This window comes from Coloeus monedula, assembly GCF_965178545.1.
Source record: "Coloeus monedula genome assembly, chromosome: 18".
NCBI lineage: Eukaryota > Metazoa > Chordata > Aves > Passeriformes > Corvidae > Coloeus > Coloeus monedula.
The window spans coordinates 10365443-10386792 of NC_138798.1; the positions used below are offsets into that span (position 1 = coordinate 10365443).

Sequence of the window (21350 nt, forward strand, 5' to 3'; positions counted from 1 at the left end):
GCAACCACTGGTTGCTATGGAGTCTCCCTGTGCATTTCTTTGGAAAGTACTTGTTGGCTTCAACAGACTCGGCAATACTTACAGTGCTGTTTCATTAATAATTCAGCACTTCGTCACGAAAAAGGTGAGAAATGTTTATTTCTCGTATATTTCTCTCATTCCACAGGTAACCAGTTTTTAATGCTGGTAATCAACTTCATTAGAGATCAGGGAAGAGAACACTTTATTCACCAGATCCTACAGGAAATTCGTTGTTCCTACACAAACCTCTCTGCTCAAGGTGTTTGGAAACCCTGTGGCCCCGCTGGGTTCCTGCGGCACAATGAATGCAAGTGCTGGGGACAGAGCTGTGGGCAAACGTAGCAGGCGACCGCGCTCAGTAAAACTTAAAACTGATAACTGATAATTCCTTAAAACTGATACTGAAAACAATGTCTGCTCCTTATCAGCAAAACCTGAAAGATTTGTCCGGTGCCTCCGAATAAGCTGCTCCGCTCCTGCAGCAACCTAGTCCTGGTGTCCCACGGAAATGCCAGACTTCAACTTGACAGGAGACCGGTATGGGTTGAGAACACCGGGACCCTGCGCTCACACTCCCGAGCTGGGCAGCGGTGCAGTCTCGGCCAGACCGCTCCCCACACCCGCGGGAGCCGGGCCGCACACGGCGGGACGCGAAAGGCGCTCTCGGGGAGCCCCCCCGAGCCCTCCAGTGACCACGGCGAACGCGCGGGGAGAGCGGGAGCGCCCACCGAGCGCGCTGTCAGCCCGCCATCGCCGCCGAGGGGCCGCGATCGCCCCGCCGCTTCCCGCCCTTCTCTCACCCCGCGCCTCCCGTGAGGCGAGACGGGGACGGGGACACAGGGACAGTCCCGGGACATGGACGGGCCGATCCCGCCGCCGCCCCGCACATGGCGCGCACCGCATCCCGCCAGCGGCCGCCTCCCCCGCAGGGCTGCCCGCCCAGACTGCCTGAAGGCCCTCGCCGAGTTCAGCGCCTCTCCTCACCCATCGCACCGCTCGCAAGGTGAGACGCCGGTTCCGCGGGCAGCCGGCGGCAGAGACACACGGCAGGAGCACGACCCCACCGCCATCACTGCCTCCCACCGCCTATTCCCGGTCAGGCGCCAGGCGGGCGAGCCCCCGGCGCGCGCGCCCGACGCGCCTGCGCGCGGGGCGTTAAATGGGTGCGGAGCGGGCGGCGCGAGGCCCCGGCTACGGCGGCTGAGCGGAGGTGGCGCCGGGTGGAGCGGGAGCGGCGGCGGCGGCGCGCGGAGCGGCCGGGGCTGGGGGGGCGGCGGTGGCAGCGCCGGCCCGGGGCGCGCGCGGCCCCTCAGTGGGGGCGGGCGGGGGCGAAGTGGGGCCGGTGGCCAGAGCAGGAAACGCCGCGGGCGGCGGTGAGGCCTTGAGCGGAGCGGCGCGGGACACCCGCCGGTGAGTGCGGCCGGGCGGGGATCCGCTGAGTCACCTGCTCCACTGCCGCTGTTGCCCCCGCGGCTCCGGCACCTCGGGACGGCGCCTGGGCCGCGCTGCCTCCCGCGCCACGGGGCCAGCGGCGCCCGACCCCTCAGGGCCCCGCGGGGTGTGTGGGGGTGCGAGTCCTGGCAGCCACGCGCCCCACCCGTGCCCGCAGACGGATGTTCCTTGTGCTAAAGCCGCTGGAGCGCGGGGTAGGGCTGGCCGGGCTGCAGGAGCGGCTCGGACCCTTCAGCAAGAGCCGCCTGGCTGGGCCGGGGAAACGGGCAGGGCTGGGAGGAGATAGGCGCTGTTGGAGAACGCGGCTCTACTCTGCTGTGCCCAAGTGTTAAACTGACAGGCTGGAGAGAAAATGCACCCTCTAGAAAGGTACGTCTTGAAATCTGACGGGTTGGTTTTGTTTTAATTAGCTCCGCGGTCAAAGGTTTTGAAGTAACCATGGATAAAAGAGGAGGTGCAACAGAAACTGAAAATGGCGATGCTTTCCTCGAGCTGAACAGAATTACAACTAAATACCCCCATCGTTACACAAAGGTCAGCTGACTCTCCTTTCCTCTCTGAGTTGTGCGTGGAACTGTCGGTCCCAGGAGTAGAGTGGGAGGTGGAGGCTCCTGTGAGAGGGAAAGAGTGAGGTGAAAGCTGAAAAGCCTTTGCCTGGATTAGGATTTGCAAGGTGGTATAAAATGAGCAGCTTGTTAAATGTGATGCGGTTGTGCAATCTTGTCCTCGATATGTTTTTGATTCCCACCACCTTATTTTAATAAATCTGAGCACCCCACAGCATGTGCTGAGAGATATGGTAGAGGCTGAAATATGTTGTTCTACCAGCTTTCTCAAGCACTTACACTTCATAGTCCTGCTTCCGGCAATGTTCTTTTAAGAAGTAGACCAAAATGTTTCCTTGCAGTAGATATCATTTCCTAGGAAGGTGTAGCACACTAGATCTTATCAGAACCTATAATATGTTTACTGGATGCCTTTTGTAAGCTTAGAATTGCTCGTATTTGATTGCTGGAATCTTAAACAGTTGTGACTCCAAACAATGCTTAGTGTTAAAATGTTAACACAGGTGCCTTTGTTTAACTGTGACGCCTAAATATGTGCATGAGTGGAAGAAGAACAGCCAAATAACTTGCAAATCAAGATTGTTCCAGTACTAAGCGAGTTTGATATGCTGTGGGATTTAGGATTCAAATCTTGTTTGGGGTTTTGGTACCACTGCTGAAAAATGCCTTTGGAAAGAGTCTGTAATGGTGGTTGATTTTTCCCATGGCTGCAAGCTGTGGGAACAGGTGGTCATTGCTTTGTGGAAAGCTGTTAAGATACTTTGCAGCAAATGGCCTGAAGTGTGGAACAGGGTGAGACAGTTTACTGTTGCTGACTGTGTTATCTTTCTTGAGGAATTCGGAGCTGTTGGCTTTTTAGTAGGTTGTTTTTTAAAGGAAAAAAAAATTATCATTGTGGCTCTGTTCTGTTGAGATAGTGGAGCTCTGGCTTATTTTAAGTAGACATCAACAATAAACCACGTACTTCAGAATTGGCAAAACTTTATGGGAATAGTACAGCTTTCTAAATCTAACTTCTTAGAAAAGATGTGCCCTTAACTTTTGGGGATGCAAGGTATACTGTTGTTCAGACCTTATTAGTTAACTGCTAAGTTAAGGAGAGGAGCTGTTTTTAAACTTCCCCTGCTGGAAAAGTGGTATCTATTCTCATTCAGTCTTGCCTAACTTCTTGTGTAGTAACTGAATGCAGCTTCAATTTCTGCTCTACTTTTTGGGGCAGTGTTCAGCCCATGCTGGTGGTGGCTGTATACTGAAACCAATGTAGTTGTAGCTTCAGTTTTGTAATTCAGTACCTATAGTTTCTGATCAGGATAAAGTTGCAGAACCAGTGCCAGAACTAGTCTTGTTTATCAGTTGGTTTCCAAGGAGCCTAAATCAAGAAATACCAGAAATCAGTCTGTTTTAAAATACCTTGCATCATATGGTTTCACAATGTGTAACAGTTCAAATATAGCTGATTTAAGGTGCTGAGGTAATCGACATTGTAGGGTATTTTCATGTGTTCCAGTTTCCTCCTAATTAGGGATTGAGGGAACACTGTTTTGGGGTATGTGCTGTTGATTTGGAAAGGGGAGTGATTTCCTTTAATGTTTATATTTACTTACTACCACTAGGAAAACATCTGGCTCATACTATGAGTAGTTCCAAGCTGTTTGATTGAAACTGTTTGATAACAGCTAGGCACACTTTTCCCCTAGCCTGTTTAAAAGTACTAGTGTGTGAATTAAAAAAAAAACACACCTGGAAATGCCAGCATTTATCTCCTCTGTTACAGGAGTGCTGTATAGTTTAAGCTGTGTCTTTCCTAGTTCTTGGGAAGCTGTTCCTCCAAGGGTGCAGAGCTAATGAGAGAAAGGCAAGAAACAATTCAAATTTTCCTCACTTGAGTAGAAGAATTGCGATAGGATGTGAATGAGAGCCTATGTACTCCCTCTCGTGGCCAGCAAAACAACCCATTCCTACTCTGGTGGTGGACAGGGCTGTTAATATTTGTAGTATCTGCACCAGGCTCTGATAGTATTACAGCACTGATGTTCCTCACAGATTGAGGTTTATTTTGGGAAGCTGTGGGCAGGGAGGCCAGTGTTTGTCCCTTTAATGGAGCCTTTCTTGCCAAGGACTAGTACAGGGTGATACTTGGAGGGGGATGTTAAGGTTTTGTCCAGCTACCAAATTGCCATCTGGAACAAGTGTCAAACTCACATAGTTAATGAACTGATTTTAATCACGTGGGAAAAATGATGTAAAAGTTCTGAAGGATATTGTATTCTTGGGGGGAAAGGGTAAAGAGATTTCTTTCAGTTTGGCTGATGTGTGGTGTCCACTGTTAGGATTTCTTTATTCTTCTAGCTGCCCACTGATTTTGGCACAGTTCCGAATCAATTCAGTACAGTTGGGAGTGAGGCAGGTTGAAGAAAGGTGATCTTGGGAGAATGAATAAGTCTAACTAGAAATGTGCATCTTAAGTGCAGTAGAGTTAATGATGATTTAAAGCACTGATGGTCATACCATTAATTATGCTTTCTGAATGTAGCAAACTGCAGTGAGACTGCGTTGGTTGCTAGTCAAATGACTGACTGCTCAGGGTGTGCACTGGTAAACTAAGGGCTGTTCAAAGCTGGTAGAAGGTGGGAAAACAAGTTATCATTCAGCATCGATTTGGTGTTCGGTGAATGGGTAATTGTATAACACATTATGGTATCTTGGAGTTGGTGGTGGTTGGAAATGGCAAGCTTGTCTGGAATTTCCAGATCTACACCAGTAATTGGAATTGTGCTAATGCTTTTTTTTACCTGCTGAACCTTATATAGCATTAACCACAGCAATTTTGATTCCTTCTTGGGGACTTGCCAGCTACGGTGTCCATGATGCTTGTGTTGCTTATAAGCTGAACTGTCCAGGGAAGTGAATACATAAACATTTATGATTGTGAACAGCCTTGGAGTGTTCATGAGGACTGAACCTGGCCTAGTAAGACTTAATGGTTCAAATAAGTGTTTGGTCAGTGGCCACTGACAGAACAACTGAAATATAAACTTTCAGTGCTGTATTTCACAGAGTATGAAACAGCATATTGGGAAACCTGGGTTGTCAAATTAAAACACTAAATTGAACAGGCAGTCTGGAATAGATGGTTTGAGTCACTTAAATCTTGTCTGGGTGTGAATTGAAACTCATGTTTTTGGTTTTGGGGTTTTTTTTTTTCCCTAGGAGGAGCTGCTGGATATTAAAGAGCGTCCCTACTCTAAGAAAAGACCTTCTTGTCTTTCTGAAAAATATGACAGGTATTTTCTTGATTATGCAAAGCCTATATACATATCTTTCAAAATAGAAGTTTAAATTGCAAAAAACTCTTAGGTGAGAAGTACTCTTAATGTTGATGGGAGATATATGTGCTACAAAGTTCAGACTGCTACAGAGTTCAGTTTTTTCAGAAGTACTAATCTACTAGGAAAGGCCCAATGCTCTGGCTATGGATTCTGTTCTTTGAACAGAGATTATTTTGTGCTGAATCTCAACTTCACACAACCCAAGTCTTACAGACTTGCAGGAAAAAGTACCAAGAACATAGACGGATGTGTAGCACCGACTGGGTCAGGCTGTAACAAGCTGCCTTGCTTAATGCATTAATCTCCCATGTTGACACTGTACCTCGTTTAAAAAATGAAGGTGAGTGTTCTTGGCTGGTGTTTGTAAGTTTATTAAGCAGCAGTTTCTTTACTATTCCAACGAATTTATTGTACAAGTAAGTGTGAGATTGAGGTAAAATTACCTGAATGCTTAAGAGCAGCACCATATGATCTACTTGAACTGTTTTTCAGCATACCAGGCAAGCTTCAGCAATAGCTAGTCTTTTAAAATCTGATACTGGGTATTATACTTCCTTGCTGTTACAGAAGAGATCCAAATACCATGTGTGAGGTAGTAAACCATAGTAAGGCAAATTTAGAAGTTGGGTATGAAAGATAATTCACTTGTACAGGTTGCTAACCAGTAAATTCTAGGTTTCCAGCAGCAGCACTATGAAGTATTTATTAGACTACAAGGTTGCAAACAATTGTGAAATTTTTTTTTCCTAGTGATGGTGTCTGGGATCCAGAGAAGTGGCATGCATCTTTATATCCAGCTTCAGGAAGAACTTCACCGGTGGAAAGCTTTAAGAAAGATTTGGATTCAGATCGGACTTCTCTTATGCGTAGGATAATAGGTGAGTGTGTTCTACAGTACATTGCTCAAAACTGAACCTGGGCTGTTGGCAAAACCTTTCTGTTGGGATAACACAAAGGAAGCTAAACAAAGTCTTTCTGAAAATTGTTTGACTGCATAGGATAAGTGGCAAAGAAATCTTGGTTGTTCCAACTAGGCTGTAGTGGATTTTCTGGTGACTGTTACCTAAGAACAAACATGGGTAGCAGTCAGTTATATTCTCCTATTCTTGCCATGTAATAGTGAATATGTACATAAAATGCAAGTGCTGGGTCAATTTCCCTGCAACTCAAGGCTGAGTACTGAGAAGGTCTATAGTGGGAAAGCAGGTACTTCCCAGGAGACCACAGTGGTTCCTCAATACCCAGCTGTAAATTTTTTGCTTGCACTTCCTGTAGTCTCAGCTAGATTAGCTTCACAGAAATAAATCATGAGCATTTTTCTTTAAAAGCCTTGGGATAGCAGAAGGGCTGTGGAACAGAAGGCTGATATACAGACAATTCACTTGTCTTTACTAATGCATTAAATTTAGTGCTTTTTGTGTGGTCTTTGACTTGCAGATCCAAGAGAGCGAGTGAAAGAAGATGACTTGGATGTAGTCCTGAGTCCCCAGAGGCGAAGCTTTGGAGGTGGCTGTCATGTAACTGCACCCGTCAGCTCCCGTCGGGCAGGGAGCCCCCTGGAAAAGGACAGTGATGGTGTCCGTGTGATTGGCGGCCGCAGGATTGGCAGTGGCAGAATCATCTCCTCTCGCAACTTCGACAAAGACCATAGGGGTGGTGATTCCAGAGATGCAAGAGACCGGGATCGTGACAGGGACTACAAAGATAAACGCTTCAGGGTTTGTTCCTTCTTTTCCTGGTTGCATGTTAAATCAGGGGGTTTGGACACTTGGCACTAAAAGCACCAGGGGCAGGTGAGCTGCATCCAGCAGTTAAGTGCTCTGTGCAAGCAGGCCATTTATTCTTAGGGCGTGAAGGGTGGGCACTTGGTGCTTCAAAACTTACATTTCTTCAGAGAACTTCCACAGGGATGCATGTAATACTGTTTATCTGACAAACCTTGCCTGTGGCTGACTTCTACTAGCAAGATAATCAAAAGTCTATTAGTTCATTTGTAGTTCTTGGCCTGACAGTTGTCAGCAAGCATTGTCTTTAACCAGCAAATGGAAGCTTTCAATGCTTTCAGGCTTTTGTCTTTTTTTTTCTTAAAGAAGAACCACTAACTCTCAGGGTACAAAACGGAGTTTTTAAGAAGCACTTGCAGATCAATAGCTTTTGGTGTAATGAGGCAGAAATTCAGCTGTGAAGCTCTAAAATTCTGAGCATACAGGGAGGTTGTATAAAGCTTTAAAAATCCCCAGAACTGGTGTGAAAGGTGGTCGTTTGCTTTGGAAGTTGGGGAAGAATCTTATGAAGCAGCATTTTATTAATGTTAATGTTTTTATTATCCCACTTCAGAGGGAATTTGGTGACAGTAAGCGTGTCTTTGGGGAGCGAAGAAGGAATGATTCCTACACTGAAGAGGAACCTGAGTGGTTCTCTGCTGGTCCTACAAGTCAGTCTGAAACCATTGAGCTCACAGGCTTTGATGATAAAATTTTGGAGGAAGATCACAAAGGGAGAAAACGTACGAGGCGACGCACGGCCTCACTGAAAGAAGGTAAGGGCAAATTTCACAAAAGCTCTGTTTGTCTGCTGGTGGGGCAGATTGCTGGGTATTGAGGTGACTGGTACAGATCCAGACAAGTGTAAATAAAAACACGGTTTACCAACCTTTATCTTAAACTTGCATAGCTTTTGGTCATCCTGAAGCACAAGATGTAAAGCCTGTAATGGTATTTGTAATCTGAAAGATGATTTAGGTGATAAATTACCATTTCTTTCCCCAAAGAAAGGCAGGATTGAGAGGCTGGAGAAGAACATTGTGTGGATGTTGAATGATAATCAGGAGTTGATGCATTTTTCTAAAGCTCTTGTTCATTTCTGTATCCTGCTGGGTGCTATAGGTCGTGTTTAAACTAAGCTAATGCTCTGAGGTACTTGAAATATTTTTTTTTCTTTATGGTAATACTAACATTAGGGTAACTGATCTGGGTATACAGCTGCCAGTAATGTAGCTTTAAGATGAATTTGGAGACTTGAATTTGTGTGCAGTCATTGGATTATTAAAAAAAAGCTGCAGTATGGCAAGAGAGAAGATGAGTTTTTAATGCTAGAAATTCTGCAGGTGGACAACATAACTGAATTATGGTGCAGTTCTAAGCACAGGAGTTTGTAGCCATGTCACAGCTTTTTGGCAGTGTCTGTGCAACCTTGTTGAGAAGTCTTTAAAGTGAGAAGTGCCTTGTTCCTGATGGAGGAGAAGCAGTATTTATCATATGTGGAATATTAAGAACCCATGTCAAGAAGGCAGGAGATGCCAAAGGATTCTTGATGGAAAAACAGCAGCAGCTGTTGACTTTCTGCAACAGCTGTATGTGCTTGGTGTAGCATAACAGCCCGGGCTGATCAGGATGCAGTTGTTTGTGCACAGTTCAATGGCAATTCTTATTTTTTTAGCTAGATAGTCTTAACAGACTAGAAGCTCAGTGCTAAGAGTTGTAGTGGGTGCTGTTTTCTCTTGCAGCAGTCAGCACAGTATAACTGATGAGGTATCATTTGGGGGCTGGGTTCCTTTGGGCCTGTGCTTCTAATCCCTAGGCAAGTGCATTGGCTGTCAGGCACTGTTCCCACATGAAATGATCAAGTTCACTGATTCATCACTTGATTTTCTTTCTAAGGCATAGAATGCAATGGTGGAGTGGCAGAAGAGGATGAAGTGCAAACTGTCCTTGCCAATGAAACTCCAGCAGATCAAGAAGTTCCTAGAGAAGCTGTTTTACAAGAACCAGCTCCAGGAGAGTTTGACTTCAATGAGTTCTTTAACTTGGATAAAAGTGTTCCTGGCCTGGCTTCAGTGAGTTTTCTGGTTTTTAAGACTGGGTATATTCATGATAAGCATTTTTGCTGCATCTGCATTCTGTGAAAGTTAAGACTTCTTGCTTTGTGGAAGTTCCTTTATGAAGTGTATAAGTTTAAGATGAATTTGCAGAGATTTAGCTTTGGAATGTTAGGATGTTTCTGCCAAAGTGTTATCCCTGGGACTGGCTCCATCTCCAAAGTGTTTGAGGCAGACTAGCTGACTGTTTTTCCTTTCTTTTGGTCACTACTTGAAGGCTCAAAATTGACGTTCTGAATGGATCTTCTTTGGAATTATTAAAGATATGTTCAGAGAAGATTCACTGTACAAATTTAGTTTAGCTGAAGACAACCTTTTCCATCTAAGTATGGGAATTGCAGCAAACAGATCTTTTGTGCAGACTTCCTGGCAGACAGTGAGCCTGGAGACACTAGTGGTAATGTGACTGAAAAGATGTATGTCTGAAAGGGTTTGAATCTTTATTACTTAAACCTTTAAGAGGTGAATTAATTTTTTAGGACTATTACGCCTGTGTTGGATAAACACGGCCTACTAATTCAGTCAAAAGTCAAAAATTGTGTTCTGATTGCAGAGAAAAAGACCTGACATGGTTTAGACACATTGAGGTTTAAAAAAAAAAAAAAAGGACCTCTGACCTAATCTTTAATCTGGACAAGCTGCTTGCATTAGAAAAGATTCATCATATGGTGGTGGTAGTAATTTGACAAATACATGGAGGAGAGTTCATTCTCCCTATAGAAGTTGTAAATGATGTCTTTAGATTTGATAATCTGATTTTCAGCATACATGGAAGGTGGTGACTCCTTTCAAAAGCAGGGAATTCCCAAGTGAAAATACCTGCTGGTGAAACAGATGGGCAGATGTTATAACTTGTCATAAAAGTGAGTTTCTTTGTACTGGTGATATGTCTGTGACAAGTGTTACGATAGGGTTGTGCATTTCTTGTCTTGATTCTTCTAATGTGTTAGAATCAAACAGTCAAAACCAAATGGATCAATACTATTTCTTTTCTCTGTTGTAAATAGGGTTGAGAGCTCCTTGTTTCAGGAAGAACAGTTTCTCTGAAAGGAGGAAGCTGTTCTTCCTTTTGTCTAAAAACAGCTGCCTGGTGAAGCTGCATCTGTGCCTATTGAGCCAGGCTTTAACTGGGTGCTGTCTTGCAGGATAGGAGAAGCTTTAGTTTGAGTTACATTTTTATAATGCACTGTTTTTTAAATACTTGGGGTTCTTTTGACATGTTGATTTTGAAATGGTGTAGCTAATGATCTTTGGGTGCTCTGATTGTGCTGTTTCAGGTACAGTTTCACTGTGAGTAAATATTTGGTGTAATTTAGAGATGTACACTGGGTTATGTTAACTGACTGCAGGAAAAAAGCAGATCAAAGCTTTGAAACTCTGGCAGCAGCATCTGTAGCAGAAGAATCTTGTTTGCACAAGCTTCTCAAAGATGTTGCTGATCTTGCTTATGTTAAGATTTTTTTTTTTTCTTTTTTTCCCCTCCCTTAGATGATAGAGGATGTGCTGGGGGAAGGTTCAGTGTCTGCCAGCAGGTTCAGCAGGTGGTTTTCTAATCCCAGTCGTTCTGGAAGTCGGTCAAGCAGCTTGAGATCTACCCCTCATGAGGAACTGGAGAGGCTAGCAGGTAAGGCTGCAGGACAATGCAGGGTCATGTAGCCTCCTTCCACATTCTTTCTTACTCATTCAGTAAGAACATGGCAGATAAGGCTTTAGGACAGTGAATTCTCTCACAGTTTAAGCACCTGATATTCTTTTGGAAGCTCTTAGAGTAAGCAGCTCTTAAGTTCTTTTTTAGTAAATGTTCTTGTCAGTGCTTCCTGGTGACTTTCCAGCTGATCTTGGGCAAGGGGTGTGAAGCATAACTTTCCAGTGACATATTGAAGTTGGTTGCCAGTGTATGTTCATCTTGAGCCATTGGGTTGGTAAACTGATGTCGCAGTGCTCCTGGTTTTGCTGTTTCAGGTCTAGAGCAAGCCATTCTCTCCCCTGGCCAGAACTCTGGAAACTACTTTGCTCCCATTCCATTGGAAGACCACTCTGAAAACAAAGTGGACATCCTAGAAATGCTACAGAAAGCCAAAGTGGACTTAAAACCTCTTCTCTCAAGTCTTTCAGCCAACAAGGAAAAGCTTAGAGAGAGCAGTAAGTGCCTCTTCAGCTATTATCAAGTTCTTGTGATTCAGTATCTCCCAGCAAGAGGCTTGGTAATTCTGGAAACCTCAACTGCCGAATCCAGGAGTAGGCAGTGTTACAGATTTACTAACAGTACTGAAAACTAATTCAACAGCTCTCAGTTATGTCAATATCATCACTGACTCTTTTCATCCTAGTCACAGGATGACATCAGGACTTTATCAGACTGCTTTAGTGGCCAGAAACAATTATAAGATGATGCAAGTCTTGATCTGTGTTTCCAGCTTTGTGTATGGCATTTGCATAGGTTTTTTCATACTGGCAACTGGTAATGTCAGCTCTGAAACTGTGGCATTTAAACTCTGGCTTTATCAAAAACTGGTGGTGTAAGTCATCCTTGAAAGTGTCAATGATGGATCACATTGATCCATTAAGTGTCAGTATCTTAAGAAGTTGAATAGTGGCTTGATAATGTGATCCTTTTTCTCTTTTTTTCCTCTCCCCTCTCTTTTTTTCCTCTCCCCTCTCTTTTTTTCCTCTCCCCTCTCTTTTTTTCCTCTCCCCTCTCTTTTTTTCCTCTCCCCTCTTTTTCTTCAGGTTAGGGATTTGCATGTCTGGGCCCATAGCATGCACAGAGTGGACAATATGCATGTGTTCTGTGAAATCTTGAGGTCTAATTCCAAATTGGTTTCTCTTTGGCAAGCAGCATGTATTGCCATGTAAACTGGACTGAAGAAAAGGTGGTGCCCCTGGGATTAGTGTGAAGCAGCTAGGAAAGAAAGCATCTAAGCACTGCAAATATTCTTAAGCATCCATCTGAGAGTAGGGAGTGTTGGCTAACATACAGAGAACTTCCTTAATTTGACTTAAAAAAGACTTGTAGTTCTATTTTTGTTCTGCTTAGTCTGACTTTCCTACTAAAAACTTTCTCAACTTTGATCCTCACAAACCAAGGATGAAGGAATAAAAATCCGTGGGGAAGCTTCCATTCACTCAAAAGTACCTGATGTGGGGCTCTGTATTCCCATAAAATGCTGTGCAGTTCTTCGAGTGTTGTGGAGGTTTCAGGGCAATTCCTCTCCACCATCATCATATTTTACTCATGTTCTATTCTGCATGTCTGCATCATAGTTTTTCTCCACCTTCTTGCCCAAATTTCCAGTAAATCTTGTTTCTTTGGGTCAATATCTGCAACCCATGGCATGCTTCTGTCTCTTCTTCCTTTTCTTTTAAGGTGTCATACCTTGTGATGGGTGTTAGCTGGTCCATAAAGCATGTTTAGCTTTGATGTTGGGCACCAGTAGGTGTTTATATAGATATGCATATACAGGAAAAAAGTACTGCTGAGAGCACTGTGCCTTATGCTGGTTATGCCAGTGAAATCCTTCTATAGAGGCTTTAATTTCTGAGCAAAAATATGCTTCCAACTTTATACACACTGAGTTTAAGTGTGTAACTGAGTCTCTATAGTATCTAGATTTTCCAGGTATGTATTCTTTCTACTTGTGATAGCTTCGGACAATTTGACATGGCTTGCACTGTGGCTGTAAAACCATCTGGTCTCCTGGAGTATAAGATTTTCTTTCAACTTTGCTAGTTGAAAAAGAACCAACTCAGTCGTCACACAAATATTCTCTGTTAAATTCAGGCAAAGTTGTAAAATGTAGTAACAACATGTCTTGCAGGATAAATGAAAAATAGTGAGAACTTAGTAGCTGAAGCCAAAACAGGTTCTTGTGGAGTCTTACATGGCAGTATTTGTGCATATCAATTCTCAGAATTTGGATATATTAGAATGTCAGCCTAAACACAGGTCAGTCATGGTTTGACAGCTCAATATCAAAATATTTACAGATCAATATCAATAAGGTTTTGGCTGTTCCTAGTTTTCAAACAACCTATTCAACACCTGCACAAGAATTATTAGCTCAATTGAGAACAGAACTGTGGTTTACCAGTATTTCTCCTGTATTTCTCAGCACATTCAGGAGTTGTACTTTCAGTGGAGGAAGTTGAAGCTGGGCTAAAAGGCCTGAAGGTGGATCAGGAGGGGAAAATTGCCACTCCCTTTATGGCTGAGCAAATGGAAGAAGCCTTGAATGTCACTGGCTCCAGACAGATGAAGAAGGATGGAGATATGACTGCGTTTAACAAACTCGTCAGCAGCATGAAGGCAAGCGGGACTCTGCCTTCACAGCCCAAAGTCAATGTAAGTAGCAGCCAGTGGCTCTTGTGACCTGTGTTAACAGGGGGATAACAGCCAACCCTTACCTGAAGCTCAGATGTTTTTAGTGACTTTTGTTTAGTAGAGGTATGTCAGTGAGCAATCTATTATTTCACACTTGGCTTTTAACATCATTTGTACTAAGATGAAACTGAACTGAATACTCGTTACCTGGAAGATTAATACTAAACAACAGATGATAGTAAAGTTTAGACTGCAAGGGATTGGAGGATGAAATTTCATCCTGCCACTAACTGCCTAAACAGTATGCGTGACCCAGAAGCTGTCAGTAAATACTTCTGGCACCAGAAAATACTTCTAACAACTGAGTAGGTCTAAAGCATGCGTTTTTCCTGCCAAACTATGCCCAAGGACTTTTAGACTCATCTCACTTCACTGAAAGATAGTGAAGAATGTAAATTTGCCCTTTGAAGAATTTGCAGATTGATTTCAGACTTAAATCAAGACTTTTGCTTCTGGCTGTCTCTTTACATTAGTGTGCAATTTTAATGCACAGAAGAATATCTTATTTAATTTCTTTAATACACAAACACTTTGGAGTTTGTGCTTTTTTTCAGTTAACCACTGGCCAAATGTTCCATCTCCAGTTTACACAATTACATAAATTCATATATTTGACCCAAACTTGAATGAGGCACACCTGTATGCAGTCTAGCACAGGGCATTTTTCTTAGCTAGGGAAGATCTGTGAGCCAGCTCAGCCCTTAACTTTGCTGGAATTTTATTTGGCTGATGCATAAACTACTGTTCTAACCGAGCAGGTGAAATTATTTCTATAACTGAGATAAATGTAGATAGTCTCTTAATGAGTTTGGTTGTATCTATGTCTAATTTACAGCATTTTCATTTTCTTAGCAGAGCCTTGAAAGCCACTTAATGTCACCTCCAGAGATGTCAGGCCAGCCTCTATCAAAGAATATTCTGCAGGTATTATTACTGGGGGAGGGAACTATTTAAAAGCATATCCTCAATGGGAAAACAAAAATTATTTGAAAATAAGGCATTTAAGGCAATTATGGGATCAGTAGTCTGACATCATACTATGGAGAAGAAAGAGCCAGGCACTAGATCAGTTTACCTAAAAATTTGTCTTGTCATGCTATTTCTTGTAATCACAGCTTGAAAATCAAAAGCTTGCTGAGTGCCTAATTCTGGGCAAACCAGGATTGGTGTATCTGGTTGTACGAGTCCCCCTTGTCCCTAACTTGCTATAAATAGGGTAGCCTGCAGTGTAGTAAAATGAGCTTGTTTGTGTAAATTGGTCATATTTTGAATGTTCTTTCTTTACGTATTAGGAACTCCTTGGTCCACCCATTACCAGACCTGCTTCATCGAATGTCTTAAGTGGCCTGATAGGTGGTTTGGAACCTGCAGCCTCTTTGCTGACACAAAGAGCCCCATCTCCCCCCATTCCACCTGTGTTCCCAACACGAGCTGCTTCTGCAGATTACCTGCGCCACAGAATATCTTCACCCATTGGTGAGACTGGTTGAAAAGTGGGTTTTTATTACTTGAGGTTTTTTTAAGAGTGCTTTTCAGAACTATAAGAACTTCCTGGCATTTGGTGGGCAACTAGGGTAGTGTCTGCCTTTTGAGTGCAAAGTGCCCTTTACTTACTAGTCTCTAATGTGAAATTCATCACCCAGACCTCACAGTGAGTTCTGGTGTGGAATAATGTGCTCAGCTACTGTGTAAGAATAACTTTCAAGGTCTGCTTGGCCATTTGCATTACGAAACACTACCAGCAGCCTCCTTTGTAGCTCTTCAGCTCTGTGACAGGGAAGAGATGTGTGGATTTAAGGGGTGAGCTGAGAGTCTTCACAAGGAATCCTTAATTGATGTAGAATTATTTTACTTTGGGATATGTATTCTACGTATTCAAAGAAACTGTTAGTACTTTTAAATATAATGGTTAAATATTCTTTAGGTTTTGGACAAGGTTCTCAGCAATTGCTTGGTGATCCATTTCCAGGTGTAAGGAAGCCCATGAGCCCAGTTGCTGCACAGGTTAGGTGACATGCTTTTTACTTAATGTATGTGCATCTCTTTGTGTTCTGTGGTCTAGAACTAACTTGTGGAAACACTAAGCTGTTGAATCCAGATGTTTGTGCTTCATTAAGTTTACTCTGAGTGTGAGGATGCAAAGTCTAATTTAGTACAGTCTCAAAACCTCATTGCAATTTGGCCCATCTAAGGGTATCTAAAGTACAAGATTTTTTGAAACTTCTATTGCCTGTTAATAAAACAGACTGTTGGTGGGCGGACGCTGGTGAAGGCATTAGTGGCTATAGCAGTCAATCTTCAGTATCTTAAAAAAACCCCAACCAAATACAGGCTTTGACTTGTGTGTTCTTTATGCAACTCTACCTCAGATGAGTCCCCTGGAGATACAGCAAGCTGCGTTAGAGGGACTGGCACTCCCACATGACTTGGCCATACATGCAGCAAATTTCTATCAGCATGGCTTTGGTAAACCACAAATGGACAAAAGCAGAGATGGCTACAGAAACAGGTGAGCACCTGACTGCAAAATTTAAGGGATATGCTCTTAACTGATTTTTAATGTGAAAATTGTCTTTCACTAGATATTAGCACTAGTCACTCAGGATTGCGTTGGTTCTTGGCAATACTGCCTTTGATTCTGTGGCAAGAATCTCTTCTGACTCCCTGTCCCTTAACAGGCAGCAGCGAGTGACTAAATCCCCTGCACCAGGACACAGAGGGAATGCATCTTCTCCAGCCCCTGCAGCATCCATTACAAGCATGGTCAGTACCTGATGTACAGTGGTTGTAGGGAGAACTGTAAAAGTATCTGCAGTAACCAAATTATAGCAATGGTAATCGATGGGAGAAAGGGAGGCCATCAAGTTAATCTTATTCATGTTGTATCTGTGTCCACGTGATACAAGAATGAGTTACACTTCATGTTTAACTGGATGTCTTCACCTTGGAAAAGAGTGTTTTCTGACTACTGTCTTATCTAAAACTGAAGAAATAGCATTAATGTTACCTTGACCTCATCTTCTGAAACTAAATGAAGGTGATTATGAAAACTCAAGCCATTATATTTTGGTGCTTAAGTTTTCAGAAGACAAGTGCTGAAAGCCATGAGATGCTTCAGAGAACACTGGTGTTTGGGTATGCAGTGTTTGACCTAAGTGTCTGTGGGTTGAAATAATGCTTAGGAGCTCCAGGGTCACTTTCAAAATGAGTAAAATCTCAAAGCTGACCTGTTGCCTCTCTGCCTTCAGTACTGTGTAGAATGCAGTTTTGATCTAAATTTTCCAGTTAATCAGTCAAGTACTTGCAGCTCAGGACTGACTCAGACTATCACCTGCCAAATGAAACAAGTAATACGAGTTTGTATTCCAAATGAGTGACTCCACAGGTGCTGTGGAACTTATAAATTGGGGAAAACCCAAATGAGGCAATAGTTCTCTGCAGAACATCAGCCCTGAGTTAATGCAGATGAAGCAGCTCTATAGGAATTCCTGTGGAGCTGCTCTTTTGAACCAATAGCAAAGAGTAAAACAGCTGTAACTTACACTACAGCTCAGCTATTTTGTTTCAAGCCTGTTAAGGTACATTTAACTTTGAGAGCAGCTGCGGATTTTGATATTGGACTTCCAAAAAAGCTAAAGAGAAATGCTTAAACTATAGAATAAAGCTATGAAATGAGGGAAAGTAAAATAATGGGCACACAGATGATGATTTAAAAGAGCTTTAAATGGAAAGGATGTGCTAGAATTGGTGTCCACCCACAGCTGAGGTATTGTGGCCTGGATAATGAGCACTGGGTGAGGCATTGCTTCTTACTGTGTTCTCTGCAGCTGTCTCCTTCCTTCACACCTACCTCGGTGATTCGCAAGATGTATGAGAGCAAGGAGAAAAGCAAAGAGGATCCAGCTTCTGGGAAAATGAAAGTCAGTGATGTTAAAGATGAAAATCAGAGACCAAATGAAGGTATTGTAATGGCTTTAAAATACCACAAACAAAAGGGATTTGGAATAGACTCAGATTGTCTCAGCGTATAATACACCCAAGTTACCTTTAGACATTCCTGATGCGTGGAGATGAGGAGGGTGTAGAAGTGAGGGAGCCTATGAGAGGAGGGGCTAGAGCTATGGGGGGAGGGGTACACTCCCAAGTGCACTCTTACAGTAGTGCTGGGGCTTAATCCCTATTTCCTGTCAATTTCTGAGCAACACTGAGAGGCCTGGACCATAACTGTTTGCAACTTCTCTTGATGAACAAGCACAGTAACAATAATGCTTCCATAGCTCTCTGTACCAGTAATTGAAATCTTAAGAGTTCTCTTGAGACAACTGAACAGTCAAAGCTGAGACCAATTAAGCTCTTAAGTGTAGCAGATTAGGGAAGCATTTTGTCACCCAAAGTGATGTAAGGGGCTATTAAAAGGAAATGCTCAACACCAGTTGCCTGACCCAGTCAGATTGACATGGCCAATGGCCATGACATTGTGCTTCAGCACTGGTAACTGCAGAGGTAGCTTGCAGTTTGTGGTAGCAGTCCAACTGAAACATCTCCACTGGTAATAGTTGATGCCAAGGTATTTTAGGCCTTGTCTGGCTCATCTGGATGGTCTGTGGAAGTAGCTTCTAGAGGTGCTTTAGTGTTCCAAATCTTGCTAAGCAGATACCAGACATAGAAGGCTGCTGTTAACCCCCAAACACAGCTAAATTGAAAAACCACCTTCAGCTAGATTTCTGGCACAACTCCCATTTATAATCTTGTCTAGGGAGAATCTCTTGTACCTCCTGTCACCTTTGGCACTGAGTCATCCATGCTGCCAGTTCAAAATTCCTAAGAAAAAGGAAAAATAAGAATTAAAAGGGGAGTTACTGCTGATTCTGGTCTAATTTAGGTTTCCTGTAAAGGGATTTCTGTGGAACATATTCCTTCTCATTACTCTTTTGAAATAATTTGGCCAGAAGCATCCAGAAAAAAGATGCTTACTATTAAATATATATGATTACAGTTCAGCTAGTCCTGGAATCTTAACTATCAAATCCAGTCATTAAGCTTTAATTTTCATCTCTAGCTGTGGACTGTAATAGCTGTATTCAATTCTAGCTACAGATAACCTACTGTCTAGTTCTGTGGAGAATGCAGATCAAGGAACTTTGCCCACCTTAGGTACCAAACTACCTGCACTGCAACGCTCTGCATGTTCCACACCTCTTACCCAAGCAAATCGTTGCACCAAAGAGCAAGACTACAGGCCCAAATCAGCTGGTAGGAAGACTCCTACAATGGCCTCCCCAGTACCAGGAGGCCCTTTTCTTCGTCCTGTTCATCAAGTACCCCTTGTTCCCCATGTACCACTTGTACGACCTGCTCATCAACTGCACCCAGGATTGGTCCAGAGAATGATGGCACAGGGGGTCCATCCACAACATCTTCCTCTGCTGCAAGCAGGTAATCCATACTTTTTTCCTGTTTATGCATGTTCTCTTTGAGACTGACTTTGTGTTAGGAACAGCACAAACTGATACTACTGGTAGTCTTTATTATATCAGAACTTACGTTTAAGATCAGACAATAAATCCCAACCCATCTAAATACATATATTTTGTTTTGCATTGAGTTTCTTATGCTTATCAGGTAAGACGTTTTCTTGCTCATGTTCAACAGGTATGCTTCCTCCTGGAGTGGACCTGTCTCACTTGCAGGGAATATCTGCTCCCATCCTTGGCCAGCCTTTTTATCCACTACCAACAGCAAGCCATCACATCTTAAATCCACGCTCGGGGACACCTTTGCAGCTCGCCATGATGCAACAGCAGCTACAACGATCAGGTAGGCTAAAACAGACACCAGGAGTGTGAGTTTTAGAAGGCTGATGAGCCTGTCCAGGTGCTGTACTTCCTGGGGGTTTGAGTATCCTGTGCTAGCAGGAAGCTACTTTAGTTATTCATAATCACTAACCTTGTGTGGGTCTCAGGTGGTTTGGGCCACTGCAGGCTGTTCTGCCAGAACAAAGTCCAAGTGAAGTGTTTGGTTTCAGAACATACGTTGCTACTGACAGATCTGACTCTTGCAGCATGTGTGCAGGCTTTCAGCCTTCCTGGGCCACAGGCCACCCACCTTCTCCAGGGAAATGCTATTTGATCCTGGTCTTCCCTTCAAACCCATGTGATACTGTGTCTGGAACTGGCAATGTCAGGCCATTTATGGGAGTACTAATGAAAATAAACACTGCTACCTGGACTTCCTGGGGCTCAGAATGAATAAAAGCCACATTCAGCTCGCATGCCTTATCAGGTGATAGTTCAAGGGCAAATCTGTGCTGGGTTTTTATTCCACCTCTAATAGCTTTACATTTCACAGGCTCTGGAGCACAGGGATCACCTGCTGGTGCACAAACAACCCCTCAAAATGTGCTGCCTCGGACTGGATTATCTCATGGGCACACACAGCTTGACCATCGCCCCAGCCAGAGAAGTGGCTCTCCCATTGGCCTTGCAAAATGGTTTGGTTCAGATGTCTTGCAGCAGCCTCTTCCATCCATGCCATCTAAAGTCATCAGTGTAGATGAACTGGAATACCGGCAGTGAACAGTGACCACTGGGTGGAACACTTGTGATTCTTTAGACTGGATGAAAATGTCCATAGTCAGGACTTCACCTCTGTTTGATTTTTTGGGGCTTTTATTTTTAGCACTCTGTGCAAAATTTCTTTTTGAGAGACTAAAGCACATGGCACCTGTCCTGGTCTCATGTCTGCATCAAGACTAAAGGATCCATAATGGCTTGGATAGTGAAGCCTGAAGAAATTTAGATGCACGACAAAGCCAGTTTAATCCTGGAAGTGTCTAATTTTTTTTGTTTGTTTTTGTAAGATATGTGAATGAAGTGCTGATATTCTCTAGTGTAGAGGTAGCAGCTATGGATTCCTTCTGCAGAAAACTACATGTATAGACCCTTCTGTACAGACTTGTGTATAAACAATCTTTTGTACATACACACCTAGAATAGCCTTTTTGAAGCTATACAGCTGTACATAAGAGTAGCTGATAACAGTTGAGCTTTAGTTGTGCCTATGGTTTGGACCTTTCTCCATTGTACGTGTGGGACTTTCTTTAAGATTAAAGTTGCATATCCTAAGTGTGAGTGAACAGGATGAAGTTCCTTTGCCTTTTCTTGCTGCTCATCTCCTCTAGGTCTCCCTCTCATATTTTTCTGTCAGTACTGTGCACTCAGTGTAGCTAAAGTGTCAAAGTAAAAGCCCACATCTTGCTGTCTATGTAACAAAGGTCTGATTCCCTGTGACTCTTGCCACCAAATGAGAGAATTGTTTAGTCTTCAAAAGCCTTGAGGATGGGATCTGGTGCAGTCATGATAAAGCCAGAAAATCAGTCTGTAGGTACCTACTGGTTGTTGCCCTTTCAAGAGGGCTGGTGCTGGTCCTTGTTTAGCTGCAGTATTTTTCCTTGTTTTAATCTTTCAAGCCAGTTACTAAAGGTCATCAAAATGGAGCCTTGGAATCCTCACCCTTCAACTCCTCAGTCAAAGCTGTGGAATATTCTGTACGGCCTTCAGTGTTGTTTATAGAAGGAAGTCCCAAGAACTGTCCTCGAATCTAGTGTGCATCTGGTGATGCGATTACTGTGAAACCTGCCTTTGGAGTCTTGTTCTGTGGCTTGAAAGGGGGAGGATGGGGTAGTTTTGTGATCTTACTGTGTATACTTGGTTTTAAAATACTAT

The 21350-nt window shown here is 43.3% G+C and overlaps 1 protein-coding gene across 5 annotated transcripts; it reads left to right on the forward strand.

Moving 5' to 3' along the window:
* Positions 1-1348: 1348 nt before the first annotated feature.
* Positions 1349-20761, forward strand: EIF4ENIF1 (eukaryotic translation initiation factor 4E nuclear import factor 1). Of its 5 annotated transcripts, none has more exons than XM_082293483.1 (19): positions 1349-1431; positions 1884-2007; positions 5250-5323; positions 6119-6246; positions 6806-7086; positions 7706-7907; positions 9028-9203; positions 10734-10869; positions 11208-11387; positions 13358-13587; positions 14479-14550; positions 14919-15102; positions 15551-15630; positions 15996-16135; positions 16305-16389; positions 17454-17586; positions 18718-19062; positions 19279-19443; positions 19975-20761. In XM_082293483.1, exons 2-19 carry the CDS (start codon positions 1912-1914, stop codon positions 20199-20201), a joined length of 2934 nt encoding a protein of 977 aa, XP_082149609.1. In that variant the 5' UTR covers positions 1349-1431; positions 1884-1911; the 3' UTR covers positions 20202-20761. The 5 variants fall into 5 exon arrangements, with proteins under 5 accessions (XP_082149609.1, XP_082149611.1, XP_082149613.1 ...); XM_082293485.1 differs by having other exon boundaries at positions 18781-19062; XM_082293487.1 differs by having other exon boundaries at positions 19000-19062.
* The last annotated feature ends 589 nt before the right edge of the window (positions 20762-21350 follow it).

Coding starts and splice junctions, on each gene's coding strand:
- EIF4ENIF1 (XM_082293483.1), top strand. CDS start 1,912: ATGGATAAAAGAGGAGGTGCAACAGAAACTGAAAATGGCGATGCTTTC. Junction 7,908..9,027: donor CACGGCCTCACTGAAAGAAG/GTAAGGGCAAAT, acceptor TTTCTTTCTAAG/GCATAGAATGCAATGGTGGA. Junction 19,063..19,278: donor TCTTCCTCTGCTGCAAGCAG/GTAATCCATACT, acceptor CATGTTCAACAG/GTATGCTTCCTCCTGGAGTG.